This window comes from Lepus europaeus, chromosome 14, assembly GCF_033115175.1.
Source record: "Lepus europaeus isolate LE1 chromosome 14, mLepTim1.pri, whole genome shotgun sequence".
NCBI lineage: Eukaryota > Metazoa > Chordata > Mammalia > Lagomorpha > Leporidae > Lepus > Lepus europaeus.
In genome coordinates, this window is record NC_084840.1 from 18,368,391 (window position 1) to 18,381,892 (window position 13,502).

At 57.8% G+C, this 13,502-nt stretch overlaps 1 protein-coding gene across 1 annotated transcript; it reads right to left on the reverse strand.

Moving 5' to 3' along the window:
* Positions 1-1,873: 1,873 nt before the first annotated feature.
* Positions 1,874-12,989, reverse strand: LOC133773995 (tubulin alpha-8 chain-like). The gene is made up of 5 exons (XM_062211610.1): positions 12,870-12,989; positions 11,481-11,703; positions 10,578-10,726; positions 6,806-7,486; positions 1,874-2,254 (listed from the first exon to the last, which is right to left on the reverse strand). Exons 1-5 carry the CDS (start codon positions 12,870-12,872, stop codon positions 1,961-1,963), a joined length of 1,350 nt encoding a protein of 449 aa, XP_062067594.1. The 5' UTR covers positions 12,873-12,989; the 3' UTR covers positions 1,874-1,960.
* Positions 12,990-13,502: the final 513 nt, after the last annotated feature.

A 13,502-nucleotide genomic window follows, 5' to 3' on the forward strand; every position in this document is an offset into this window, starting at 1 on the left:
GATCCGGCTCCCTAATGTGCCTGGGAGGGCAGCGGAGGATGGCCTGAGCACGTAGGACCCTGCCACCCGTGCACAAGACACCAACAGACTTCCAGCCTCCTGGCTCTGGCCTGGCCCATCCACAGTTGAGGCCATTCAAGGAAAGAACCAGTGGATGGAAGAGCTCTCTCTCTGTGTCACCCTGCCTTTCAAACAAGGGGGTGCCCCGAACAAGAGAAATGTAACTTAGAGTCATTCTACCTCAGAGCCACGAGAGGAGGCCTGGCAGCTGCTGGCTTACCCAAATGCATAATCTGGCTTGCAGCTGGCTCGCTCAGCTACTATCAAATCGCAGCGAATGCTGAGGGCCGGAGGTCCCGTCGCATGGACATCCTCCTTACTGTTGGTCTCGCTAATGGGCAGAGCACACGGGGAGGAGCTGACATGTATGACTTCATGGGGCCAGGAGGGAAGAAGGCAGAGGAAGTGGCAGCTCACCGGACTCTGGGAGGCAAGCACGACCGAGCAGGCTGTAGGCTGAACGAAGGGCAGGGCCTGGTCTCCCGGGAGAGCTGGCTTTCCCAGCCTCTTTCTCTTCCTTCTGCGGCTGATTCCCCTCCAAGCCCAGCCCTCCGAGCACCAGAGGAGCCAGGAGGTTTAGTGTTTGCCAGGAGCGGCCCTGCAGAAAAGGATTCTGAAGTCGAAAGGCGACAGCCGGAGCAGGAAGACGCGAGCGGCTTCTGATGGAGGACAGGGCACAAGCATGGGAGACGCGGCCAGGGCCGGGTCAGGCTGCATGGGCAGTGGTCTGGGGGCTTCGTCTCCAGGGGCCTCGTGGACTCTGGGAAAAGAGACACGCGCCCAGCCCGAGATGTCTACACTCAGAACTGCAGTGATGAGGGAGACGGAGAGCCGAGACCCCCGAGACCCCCAGTGCCTGCCCAGTGTGTTGCTGTGGGATGGGGGACCGCAGTGTGAGGGCCTGGGCTGTGGACGGTGCTCTTTCAGCATGGCCCTCCCAGGACCGGCCAGGCCAGATGTAAAGGGGCCGGGAAACAGCCTGCAGCGTTAACACCGGCAAGCAGCCCCGACCCGAAGCAGGGCTCCGGCTGACACTCACCACTCACGGCTACTTTAAGAAGGCAGAGACCAGGCCCGAGCCCATGCTAGATCCAGGGCCTCTCCGGGAACAGAGCCCGCCCCGTGGCGCGCACCAGCCTGCCACCTCTCCTGGCTGCGGGGCCCGAAGCCATCTTGAGCTCGGGCTGTGCGAGGAGGGGCCATCTGTGCCACCCTCAGCTGCTGGCAGAACCTCTCGCTCATCTCAAGACCAGATGGGACCAGACACGGCCCCTGCACCACGGCTCCTAACTTCCTCCTCAGCACTCCTGCAGGAGAAGAGACTTCCTGCCTGAAATGCTCTCCTGCTCTCTGTGCATGCTGCGCCCCGGCTGATGCCTCGTTGTTGGACCCGGTGCCTTCCTCAGGTGGCGGGCAGAAGCCCGAAAGGTAAGATGGCTGCCACCCACAGGCCTGCGAGGTCGGCCTCTACTGCCCTCTGTTGGCCACAAGGAGTGCGCACAGAATAAAAAATGCTGCTTTTTTCCAGGCACTGAAACTGAGCAGTTTGTGTCCCAGAATGCCAAGGGGCAGGCCAGCAGCTGGAGCCTCTGGAAGGCGGGCTGGGGACCAGGGCACGCACAGGGGCACACCTGCGGTCAAGCACCATGGCCTAGCTGCTGAGCTGGGCTACCGAGATCGGGGTGGTCTGATGGGCCTCCACCGGACACTGCCTGGCCAGAATCCCTGTAGGCAGAGGCCACCCTGCCCTTAGTGCAAAGGGAGCCGGGAAGGCGCACTGCCCCGACAGAACCTCACGCCACAGAGGCCTTCGTCACGCCATACATTGATTGTATTTGCAAGGGGTCAGGGAAGCAGTGGAGGGAGACACACAGAGCTGGAGTGCGGGGGCAGAGACCCCTCAGAAATCTTCAGCGTCATCCTCGCCGGCCGCAGACTCTGTGCCCACCTCCTCGTAATCCTTCTCCAAGGCGGCCAGGTCTTCTCGGGCCTCGGAGAACTCGCCCTCCTCCATGCCCTCGCCCACGTACCAGTGCACGAAGGCACGCTTGGCGTACATGAGGTCAAACTTGTGGTTGAGGCGGGCCCAGGCCTCGGCGATGGCGGTCGTGTTGCTCAGCATGCAGACTGCCCGCTGTGTCCTGGCCAGGTCGCTCCCAGGCACCACGGTGGGGGGCTGGTAGTTGATGCCAACCTAAAAAGAAACAGAAGTCCAAGCGCCTGACTTCACGTTGCCAGGAGGGGGTCTGCCCGAGGACCTGTGTAGCTGGGAAGGGGCGGTGGCTGGGCTGTGGCATTTGCCAGCCTGGGAGAAATATGCAGAGGGAGGTCAGAACTGCAGGGCGATAGACAGGCCTTGAACGCGGGGCATCCGGCAGGGCCAGTCCCCTCCAAGTTGCCGTCAAGAGAAAGGGCGCGGGGCCGGCGCTGCGGCACAGTGGCTCAGGCCACTTGATGCGACACAGGCATCCCACGTGACCGCTGGCTGGAGTCCCAGCTGCTCCACCTCTGAGCCAGCTCTATGCTAATGCGCCTGGGAAAGCAGTGGATGACAGTCCAAGTGCTTGGGCCTCTGCCACTACTTAGGAAACCTGGATGGAGTTCTTGGCTCCTGGCTTCAGTCTGGCCTAGCGCTGGTCGTTGCAGCCACTTGGGGAATGAACCAGTAGATGGGCGATCTCTCTCCCCATCTCCACCCCACACCATGTAACTCTGCCTTTCAAAATAAATCAATCCTGGTGCTGGTGCTGTGGCATGGTGGGTAAAGCTGCAGCCTGCAGTGCAGGCATCTCATATGGGTGCCAGTTCGAGTCCCTGCTGCTCCACTTTTTTTTGACAGGTAGAGTTATAGACAGTGAGAGAGAGAGACAAAGAGAAAGGTCTTCCTTCTATTGGTTCACTCCCTAAACGGCCGCCATGGCTGGAACTGCTCCGATCCAAAGCCAGGAGCCAGGTGCCTCTTCCTGGTCTTCCATACGGTTGCAGGGGCCCCAGCACTTGGGCCATCCTCCACTGCCCTCCCAGGCCACAGCAGAGAGCTGGACTGTTAGAGGAGTAACTGGAACTAGAACCCGGCACCCGCATGGGATGCCGGCACCACAGGCAGAGGATTAACCATGTGAGCCACTGCGCCGGCCCCTGCTCCACTTCTGATCCAGGTCCCTGCTGATGCTCCTGGGAGGGCAGCAGAGGATGGCCTGAACCCTTGGGCCCTTGTACCCATGTGGGAGACCCGGATGAGGCTCCTGGCTCTGGCCTGGCCCAGCCCTGGTAGTTGGGGCCATTTTCTCTCTCTCTCTCTCTCTGCCTCTCCTCATTACTGTTTCAAATAAATAAATAAAATCTTAAAAAAAAAAAAAAACACTTAAAATGATTTATAAGAAAAAGCTTGAGCTGTTTTACATTGAGACTTAGCAGATAGTCCTTCACCTTGATTAGATCCTGACTTTGAAAGACATGCTACAAACAGTATTTATGGCAACTGGGAAAATTTGAATATAATTTTACTTGGGGAAAGTACAACTTAAAAAAATATTTTTATTTGAAAGGCAAAGTGACAGAGAGACCTTCCATTTGCTGGTTCACTCCCTAAATGCCCACAAGGGCCAGAGGTGGGCCAGGCCAAAATCAGGTGCCCGAAACTCCATCCAGGTGGCCCACAAGGGTGGGCCATCATCTGTTGCCTTCCCAGGTGCGTGAGCAGGGAGCTGGAATCAGAAGTGGAGCTGGGACTTGAAGCCGGGCACTCTGATATGGGCTGTGGGTGTCCCCATCAGTGGCTTAACCTGCTGTGCCACAGAACCCAGCGCTGGGGGAAGTACTGTTAATCTTGTTAGGCAGAAAAGTGTGTGTGTGTGTGTGTGAGATACAGCTAGGTAGGTGAGCACAGATTCAAATGTTCAGTCTAGGTGGCAGGGAGGTGGGTGCTAACTGGGCCCAGGGGCTTCAGAATGTTCACAGAAGCTGTATTATGGGCAGGCATTCGGCACAAGGGTTAAGACACCATTTGCCGGCGCCATGGCTCAACAGGCTAATCCTCCGCCTTGCGGTGCCGGCACACCGGGTTCTAGTCCTGGTCAGGGTGCCGGATTCTGTCCTGGTTGCCCCTCTTCCAGGCCAGCTCTCTGCTGTGGCCAGGGAGTGCAGTGGAGGATGGCCCAAATGCTTGGGCCCTGCACCCCATGGGAGACCAGGATAAGCATCTGGCTCCTGGCTTCGGATCAGCGCGGTGCGCCGGCCGCAGCGCGCTGGCTGCGCCAGCCATTGGAGGGTGAACCAACGGCAAAGGAAGACCTTTCTCTCTGTCTCTCTTTCTCTCACTATCCACTCTGCCTGTCAAAAAAAAAAAAAAGACACCATTGGGGGTGCTGGCACCCCATAACAGAGTACCTGGGTTCGAGTCCCAGCTGCACCTCTGTTTCTAGCTCCCTACTACAGCACAGCCTGGGTAACAGGTGGCTTAACCTGTGTCCCTGCCACCCAGGCTGGAGACCTACACTGAATGCTGGGTTCCTGGCACCGGCTTGGCCCAACCCCGGCTGTTGCAGGCATCTGATGCATGAATCAGCATATGTAAGATCTCTGCCTTTCAAAGAAATGAAAATACAGAAATTGCAAGAAATTGTGTATTATAGAATCATGTACAGGTTTTGAAATGTTTTGTACCAAAATAAACTTTGAAAAAATGAGTTATTTGAAAGAAATAGTCAGAGAGAGAGAAAGGGAGGGAGAGACAGAGTTTTCCACTCACCGACTGACTCTCTAAATGGCTGCAACCGCCAGGGCTGGGCCACGCCAAAGCCAGGAGCTCCATGCATGTCTCCCACGTGAGTAGTAGGGGCTCATGTCCCTGGACCGTCCTCTGCTGCTTTCCCAGGCACACTGGTAGGGAGCTGGATGGCAGCAGGGCAGCCTGGACTTGACCAGGCTCTGATACAAGATGCCAGTGTTGGAAGTGGCAACTTAACTGGCTGCACCACATGCCAGCCTCTAAACTTAGCTTTTAATTCCATTTTTCCATGAATTTCCTGAAGCCTCCTCATACCCATTTCTCTAGTTCCCTGTAGTTTAGAAAATTAACAGTTTAAAAAAGTATAAGGGGGGGCAGCGCTGTGGTGCAGTAGGTTAAAGCCCTGGCCTGAAGCACCGGTATCCCATACGGGCACTGGTTCTAGTCCCGGCTGCTCCTCTTCCGATCTAGCTCTCTGCTATGGCCTGGGAAAGCAGTAGAAGATGGCCCAAGTCCTTGGGCCCTGCACCCACATGGGAGACCTGGAAGAAGCTCCTGGCTCCTGGCTTTGGATTGGCTCTGCTCTGGTCATTGCAGCCATCTGGGGAGTGAACCAGAGGATGGAAGACCACTCGATCTGTCTCCAGCTCTCTCTGTAACTCTGTCTTGCAATAAATAAAAAAAAAATAAACCTTAAAAAAAAAAAAAAGTATAAGCAGCCGCAGCGGCCATTGGAGGGTGAACCAACGGTAAAGGAAGACCTTTCTCTCTGTCTCTCTCTGTCTCACTGTCCACTCTGCCTGTCAAAAAAAAAAAAAGTATAAGGTGGGGGCTGGCACTGTGGCATAGTGGGTAAAGATACTGCCTGCAGTGCCAGCATCCCATATGGGCGCTGGTTCAAGTCCTGGCTGCTCCACTTCTGATTCAGCTCTCTGCTGTGGCCTGGGAAAGCAGTGGAAGATGGCCCAAGCCTTTGGGCCCCTGCACCCACGTGGGAGACCAGGAAGACACTCCTGGCTCTTGGCTTTGGATCGGCATGGCTCCGGCTATTGTGGCCAACTGGGGAGTGAACCAGCAGATGGAAGACCTCTCTCTCTCTCTCTCTGCCTCTCCTTCTCTCTCTGTGTAACTCTGACTTTCAGATAAATACATCTTAAAATATATATATAAGGAACTGTGAATATCTCCAACCGGATCTAAACCTGACTGACTTTAAATACTGGTCTATCCTGAATGAATAAATGTATTTCAGATTCAGTGGTTTTATCTTCCTTAAAGTAAGGGAAGTTTCCCACTGACACCTCAAGTTCACGGCGCTTACTCCTCCTCAACACAGCCAGGGGCATCCTCTGCATGGCTCCGGCTTCTCCCTGCGCCGAGGCCGGGACTGCCACCTGCCCTCATTGCCAGATCTGCTCTCCCGGCTCTGCCGCCCCTCCCATGACGGCCACAGCCACTGCAGCCACAGCTGTCACCCCAGAGCGAACCCTCATGACTCAAACGAGGTCATAAGCCTTGCATTTTGGCAGTGGGCACTGGCAAGAGCGTAACTGAGTTCTCGCTTCTCCCAACTGTGGAAGGAAGTGGCTGTGCTCACAGGGGCCCTTCCCACTCCCGTTCTCCCCACGACCTGATGGCTGACCCTCTGTACTGCCTGAAGTGTCCCCTCTGGGCAGGGGCCCCGTCACAGGCTGGGTCCTGGCACACAGAGATGAAGCTGTGACCCCCGCCCCGGCTGTCACGCCTGTGGAATGTCTTTGCGTCCAGTTAGGTGACACGAGGCTGATACTTTTCCTTTCACAAAGGCAATCTTCCAAGGACAGTCCCCCCTGGCTTCACAGTCCCCAGGCCTGGTGGGCTGAGATGGATCAAGTTCAAGGCAACCTCTACAGCCGCCTTTCTCCTGTTCCTCCCACCCCGGGGCACGCATTCTTCGTGCCTGTGATGCTACAGGACCCTCCCTGTCCATGGGCGCGCAGGCCACACAGGCCAATCCCTCCCTTTCCCCCAACTTGCCTTGAAACCTGTGGGACACCAGTCCACAAACTGGACGGTGCGCTTGGTCTTGATGGTGGCGATAGCCGCGTTCACGTCCTTGGGCACCACGTCTCCACGATAGAGCACGCAGCAGGCCATGTACTTGCCGTGCCGGGGGTCACACTTGACCATCTGATTGGCAGGGTCGAAGCAGGCGTTGGTGATCTCCGAAACTGACAACTGCTCGTGGGAGGCCTTCTCCGCCGAGATGATGGGCGAGTAGGTCACCAGCGGGAAGTGGATGCGGGGGTAGGGCACCAGGTTGGTCTGGAACTCCGTGAGGTCCACGTTGAGGGCGCCTTCGAAACGCAGGGAGGCAGTGATGGAGGACACGATCTGGCCGATGAGCCGGTTGAGGTTGGTGTAGGTGGGGCACTCGATGTCCAGGCTGCGACGGCAGATGTCGTAGATGGCCTCATTGTCCACCATGAAGGCGCAGTCCGAGTGCTCCAGGGTGGTGTGGGTGGTCAGGACGGAGTTATAGGGTTCCACCACCGCTGTGGACACTTGGGGGGCTGGGTAGATGGCAAACTCCAACTTGGACTTCTTGCCGTAGTCCACAGAGAGCCGCTCCATCAGCAGAGAGGTAAAGCCCGAGCCGGTGCCACCCCCGAAGCTGTGGAAGACCAGGAAGCCCTGGAGCCCGGTGCACTGATCCGTCTAGAGGAGGATGGGACGCTGTCAGGACACGGAGAGCCTGGCCACGGTGCCTGCCCTCCCCCCCCCCCCCCCAACAGACTTTTCCCCACCTATAGGTGTATTTGCTTCTGGTTTTGAAAAGACCTGGACTTGGGTTAAAACCCCAGCCTGCAGCACCGGCATCCCATATGGGCACTGGTTCAAGTCCTGGCTGCTCCACTTCCCATCTAGCTCCCTGCTAACGTGCCTGGGAAAGCAGTGGAAGATGGCCCAAGTGCTTGGGCCCCTGCACCCATGTGGAAAACACTGAAGAAGCTCTTGGCTCCTGGCTTTGGATAGGCACAGCTCTGGCCATTGAGGCCATTTGGGGAGTGAACCAGTAGATGGAAGACCTCTCTTTGTCTCTCTCTACCTCTCTCTGTAACTCTTTCAGATAAATAAAATAAATCTTTTTTTTAAAAAAAAGACCTGGACATATAATTTATACCTAAGTGTGTGTGTTTTAAGTGGCGAGCATATACAAGGGGCCTTTAAGAAGTTTGTGGAGCCAGCGCCGTGGCTCACTAGGCTAATCCTCCGCCTGCGGCGCCGGCACCCCAGGTTCTAATCCTGGTTGGGGCGCCGGATTCTGTCCCGGTTGCTCCTCTTCCAGTCCAGCTCTCTGCTGTGGCCCGGGAAGGCAGTGGAGGATGGCCCACATCCTTGGGCCCTGCACCCGCATGGGAGACCAGGAGGAAGCACCTGGCTCCTGGTTTCGGATCAGCGCAGTGTGCTGGCCGCAATGCGCCGGCCATAGCGGCCACTTTGGGGGTGAACCAACGGAAGGAAGACCTTTCTCTCTCTCACTGTCTAACTCTGCCTGTCAAAAAATAAAAATAAAAAAATAAAAAAAGAAGTTTGTGGAAATGTGTTATGAAAAAACTATGGTTTGTGGCGGCAAGGGAGAACAGGAGCTGTGGCGCTGGAGCCACGGCCGGACGGGCATTTAGGAAGTTTCTTCCGCTCTTTGACCAGGCCTTGGTTGTGAGGAGCGCCACGGAAATGGTAACCAAAGGAGGCATCAGGCTCCCTAAAAAATCTCAAGGAAAAGTATTGCAGGCAACTGTAGCAGCTGTTGGACCAGGCTCTAAGGGAAAGGGTGGAGAGCTTCAAGCAGTTAGTGTGAAAGCGGAGGGTAAAGTTCTTCTTCCAGAACACGGAGGCGCTAACGTAGTTCTGGACGACAAGGGTTATTTTCTACTTAGAGATGGTGGCATTCTTGGAAAACACATTATGTAGACGGAAATCTCTGAAGTGGCATCCCACGAAGCTTCCCATCCCACTGAAGTTCTGAAATCTTTCATCATGAAATAATTCCCACGTCTCTTTTATAACAAACCAATGCTACCTAAAACAATGACACCCATTGTCTCTAAACTTTACTTGCACTGTTCTGGTGTAAGCATTTACAAATAAAATGTATAAATGAAAAAAAAAAAACCTATGCCAAGATTTCAAAATCTTTTCTGCACCAAAAATAAGCTTATCTCTTAATTCCCTCTTCTGGGGCCGGTGCTGTGGCACAGCGGGTTAACACTCTGGCCTGCAGTGCCTGCATCCCATATGAGCGCTGGTTCTAGTCCTGGCTGCTCCACTTCCAATCCAGCTCTCTGCTATGGCCTGGGAAAGCAGCAGAAGATGGCCCAAGTCCTTGGGCCCCTGCACCCATGTGGGAGACCTGGAAGAATCTCCTGGCTCCGGATCAGTGCAGCTCCAGCCGTTGCGGCCAACTGGGGAGTGAACCATCAGATGGAAGACCTCTCTCTCTCTCTTCGTAACTCTGACTCTCAAGTAAAAAATAAATAAATCTTAAAAGAGTCGTGATAATAATAATAATAAACAAAATTCCCTCTTCTAGGCACTTGCTGAATTCTCTTGTACACTCACACATAGAACTGAACCCATCAATATGCGAAGACTCCCACTGCCCCCAGAGCTGCCTCACATCCTCTTGCTGCTCCTCTGAACAGGTGAGAAAAGGAGGTGGGAGGCTTAGAGTTCTTGGGGGACAGATGACCCAGAAAGACTGGGCTGTGTGTGCAGCGCTGGGGGATGGAGGGCACAGGATTTGCAGTCGGGAGCTGGGCCCTCTCGACCTCACTGCTTCGCCATGCAATTGCAGCAGCCTGGGGGTGGCCGTGCTGCCCTGCTGAACAGACCCCAGGACCATATCTCAGACCGGAAGCCAGGAGCCTGCAGGTTTAACAAGTATCCGAGGCTCCCTGCACCAGAAGGGTCATGTCAGTTTAAGGTACTTTGTTTTCTTTTCATTCTTGGGGGGCGGGGGGGAGCAAAGAATCCCATCCCTGGGGTCACTCCCATGTCCTCGGTCCCTGCTGGGCACAGAGCTCTCATCAAGACAGGGCCAAGTTGGGGCCAGTGCTGTGGCATAGAGGGCTAAGCCTCTGTCTGCAGTGCTGGCATCCTGTATGGGTGCTGGTTCTGGTCCCGGCTGCTCCTCTTCCTATCCAGCTCTCTGCTATAGCCTGGGAAGGCAGTAGAAGATGGCCCAAGTGCTTGGGCCCCTGCACCTGCGTGGGAGACCCAGGAGAAGCTCCTGGCTCCTGGCTTTGGTTCAGCCAAGCTCCAGCCATTGTAGTCATTTGGGGAGTGAACCAGAGGATGGAGGACCTTTCTCTCTCTCTCTCCTTCTCTCTGTACCTTTGCCTCTCAGATAAATAAAATCTTAAAAAAAAAAAAAAAAAGACCAAGCAACAGTGCCAAAGTCCTTGCTTCCAGGCGACCTTGCCCCTGGCGCTCAGTGCCTTGGGCAGGGGATGGGTGAACTGGAGAAGCCTCTCCCCAGGTGGAGATTTCCGCATAGGAGTCTAAGAACAGCATGCTGAGCCCACAGGGGAGCCCTGTTCAGGCTTCCAAGCCAGATCTGCACCTGGTACACGACAGCTCCCCCTAGAGGGAGCCGAGTGGACACACAGGCCAGAAGACAGCCTTGGGTACCAGCCACAGGCTGAGGCTGCCCTTTCGTGGTGCACAAGCTCAGCCTCCCAGGGAGGAAGCTGAGGACACAGTCAGCTCCTGCAGGTGCCAGGTCCCGCTCCCTGGTCCCGCTCACCTGTTTCCGGATCCGCTCCAGCACCAGGTCAATGATCTCCTTCCCCACGGTGTAGTGGCCACGGGCGTAGTTGTTGGCCGCGTCCTCCTTGCCAGATATTAGCTGCTCAGGGTGGAAGAGCTGTCTATAAATGCCAGTTCTTACCCCATCTTGAGGGGAAGAGAGAGGGCAGAGGTCAGAGGCCAACACAGGCAGGCACTGGGACCTCTGCGGTGGGCTCCCCTGAGTGTGACCCACAACAGCCAGTGATGGACACAGGGCCCTGCCCAGGCCCCTCCTAACCCAGCTCCTCCCGGGCCCCTGAGGCAGTCCAGGGTGCCCTCAGCAGTGCCCCCTCTTCATTCTGCTGGGTGAGGGCTCGGAAGGCCACCCGCTGGAAGGGCTAGGCAGGGACTCCCTCCTGATGGGTTTAGAAGGCAGCCGGATGCAAACCACCCCCACCACAGTTTAAGGCCTAAAACCACACTCTTTAGGAAGACGGGGGAGGGGCCGGATTTCCAGGGACAGGAAGAGGAGGAGACCCAAATGCAGGAGGGAGGAAGCAGAACAGCCTGCAGGAGGCGGGCAGGCTCACACAGGCCCCCTCCCGGTAGGGGGCCATGGCCGATATTGCTCCACTCCCAGGTCCTCAGGCGTCCTCTGAGGGCAGGGAGTGGCCCTAACCCTTCCTGCTGGATCTGATCCTTGCCACATTCACCACACCAGAGCTGACCCCTGACCCAGGCGCCGGGCAGTTTCCGGACAGAGCTGGGCCACTCAGCACAGGGGTCTCTGAGACCCCTCCTGAACACCACATCGGCACACGCCACGGGCCGCAGGCTTCGGTGCTGTCCTCGGCCAGGTCAGCCTGCATTCTGAGTGTCCCCTCCACCCCCCTGCCCAGGGGCAAGGCTCTCCACTCACCTATGACGGCAGGCTCCAGGTCCACAAAGACAGCCCGGGGCACGTGCCGGCCAGCCCTCGTCTCGCTGAAGAAGGTGTTGAAGGAGTCGTCGCCGCTCGCCGGGGCCTTGTCGCCGAGCATGGTGCCGTTGGGCTGGATGCTGTGCTCCATGCAGTAGAGCTCCCAGCAGGCATTGCCCATCTGCACCCCGGCCTGGCCCACGTGGATGGAGATGCACTCGCGCTGGGGGGTGGGGGGGGCGGAGGAGGGGCAGACAGAGCCACAGGCTGGAGCAGCGTGGGCAGCAGGCAGGCAGCGTGGAGGGGGCTTCCCCGAGAACAGCTCTCCTTCCCCAAAGCTGAGGCTTCGCAGTGTTGCCTACTCCAAGCCTTCCCACCCACCCCAGGCCCTCATCCCCCGACCTTGACACCAGGCTTTGGAAGTTCAGAACAGGAAATAGAGAGCCGAACCTACGGGTGCCAGAAGCCCTCTGCTGGCTGGGGTGGCTTGTGCTAAGACAGGTCAGCCAGGGGCTTCTGTCCCCCGACCTGGGGCCTCGGAGAAGAGGGTCCCATGGCAGCTGCTCTGTCTCCCCCATGCCCTGAAGGGGCAGAAGGCCAAGCTCAGGCCTGTGGATGAGTTGAGGAAGCAGCCCAGGAGCCAGAGCCAGGCTTTTGAAAACTCACCCACAGCCTTGCCCTGGACACCTGTCCCAGCCTGCTGCTGTAGCAGGGGTTACCTAGGCAGGTAGCACACAGGGTCACAGCCCAGGCCTAACACCCACTGTTCAAGCCCCCTCACCCAGCCAAACCCTGGGACAAGCAGGCCTTCCCATATGCAGGTCCTTTCCACCCAAGCCAATGTCCAAAGATCCCTTTAGGGTCAAGCACCTCCCAGGAGGGGGGGGGGAGGGCAGCAGAGAAAGAGCCCAGGAGCGACCAAGAGGCTGCTGTGAGGCGCGAACTCGAGAGAAGGAGCCAGAGGGCCTTCCTGCGGGCTCCTGGTGCCTAAGAACCCCCTGGTCAAGCACCGGGCCAAAGGCGCGGATCTCTGACCTCTGGCGGAGCTGGCCGCTCTAAAGGCACCCGGGAACGGACTCCGAACCGGAAAACCTGCCTGCACTCCCGGCCTCGGAGGGAGGCGGACAGACCCCACACATCTTTGTCCCCCGGGCTCCCTCGGTCGGCTCCAGGCGCCAGCGCGCGCTCCGCCCGCCCACAGCACCCTCGGGGCGCGCACCGCTCTTCAACATCAGCCTCCCGCTGGGCAGGCGCGGAGAGGGGCAGTGCTGGCCCGGCCTCCCCGGGCGTCCCGGCCCTTCCGCGCGGCTCCCCAAGTATCCCTGGCACCCCGCGCATCCCCCAACAGCCAGGGCCGCCCGGGCTCCCCTTCTTCCCGCGCGTCTTTACCATGGTGGCTCCGGCAGGCGAAATTCTAGCGGGCAGGGACCGCAGACGCACCAGGAGTCTCCAGCGATGCCACGCATCCCTGCGCCCCGCAGTCCCCGGGGCTTAAGTACTCACGCGGAGGCGCCGGCCGGTCAGGGCCACACCCTACGCGCCCCTCACTGGGCCAGGTCCCCGCCGAGGCCCGCCCCTCTCCCCGCTATTGGCCGGCCGCATGCGGGAGAGCCATGCCGGAGCGGTCATTGGCCAGTTTGTAAAGACGAAGGGAGGGAAGGCCGCGAGGGTCCGCGCCCTCCAGGCAGCCCCACCCCGGCCTTTGCGCGCGCGTGGGCTGGGAGTGGGCGGCTGACTCGTTCAGGTTTTGTCTACCAGAAACGCCGAGGACCTGGTGCAGAAGTGCGTGGTCCTCGGAGCGCGATGCCGGTGGGGCCCTGCAGAAGCGAAGGTGTTCGCGCGTCTGAGGTGTGCGGGTGCACCTCGCAGGTGCCGGCGGCTGGAATCGCGGTGGCGGCTCTGGTTCGGGTGACTCCGCTTCCTGGAGGCGCAAGAGGTCCAGGTTGCTCAGCGCAGAGAGTGGAGAGGGTTTGGGTGAAGACGGAGAGGAGCTGGCACTTATATAATTCCCCTGGCTCGGGC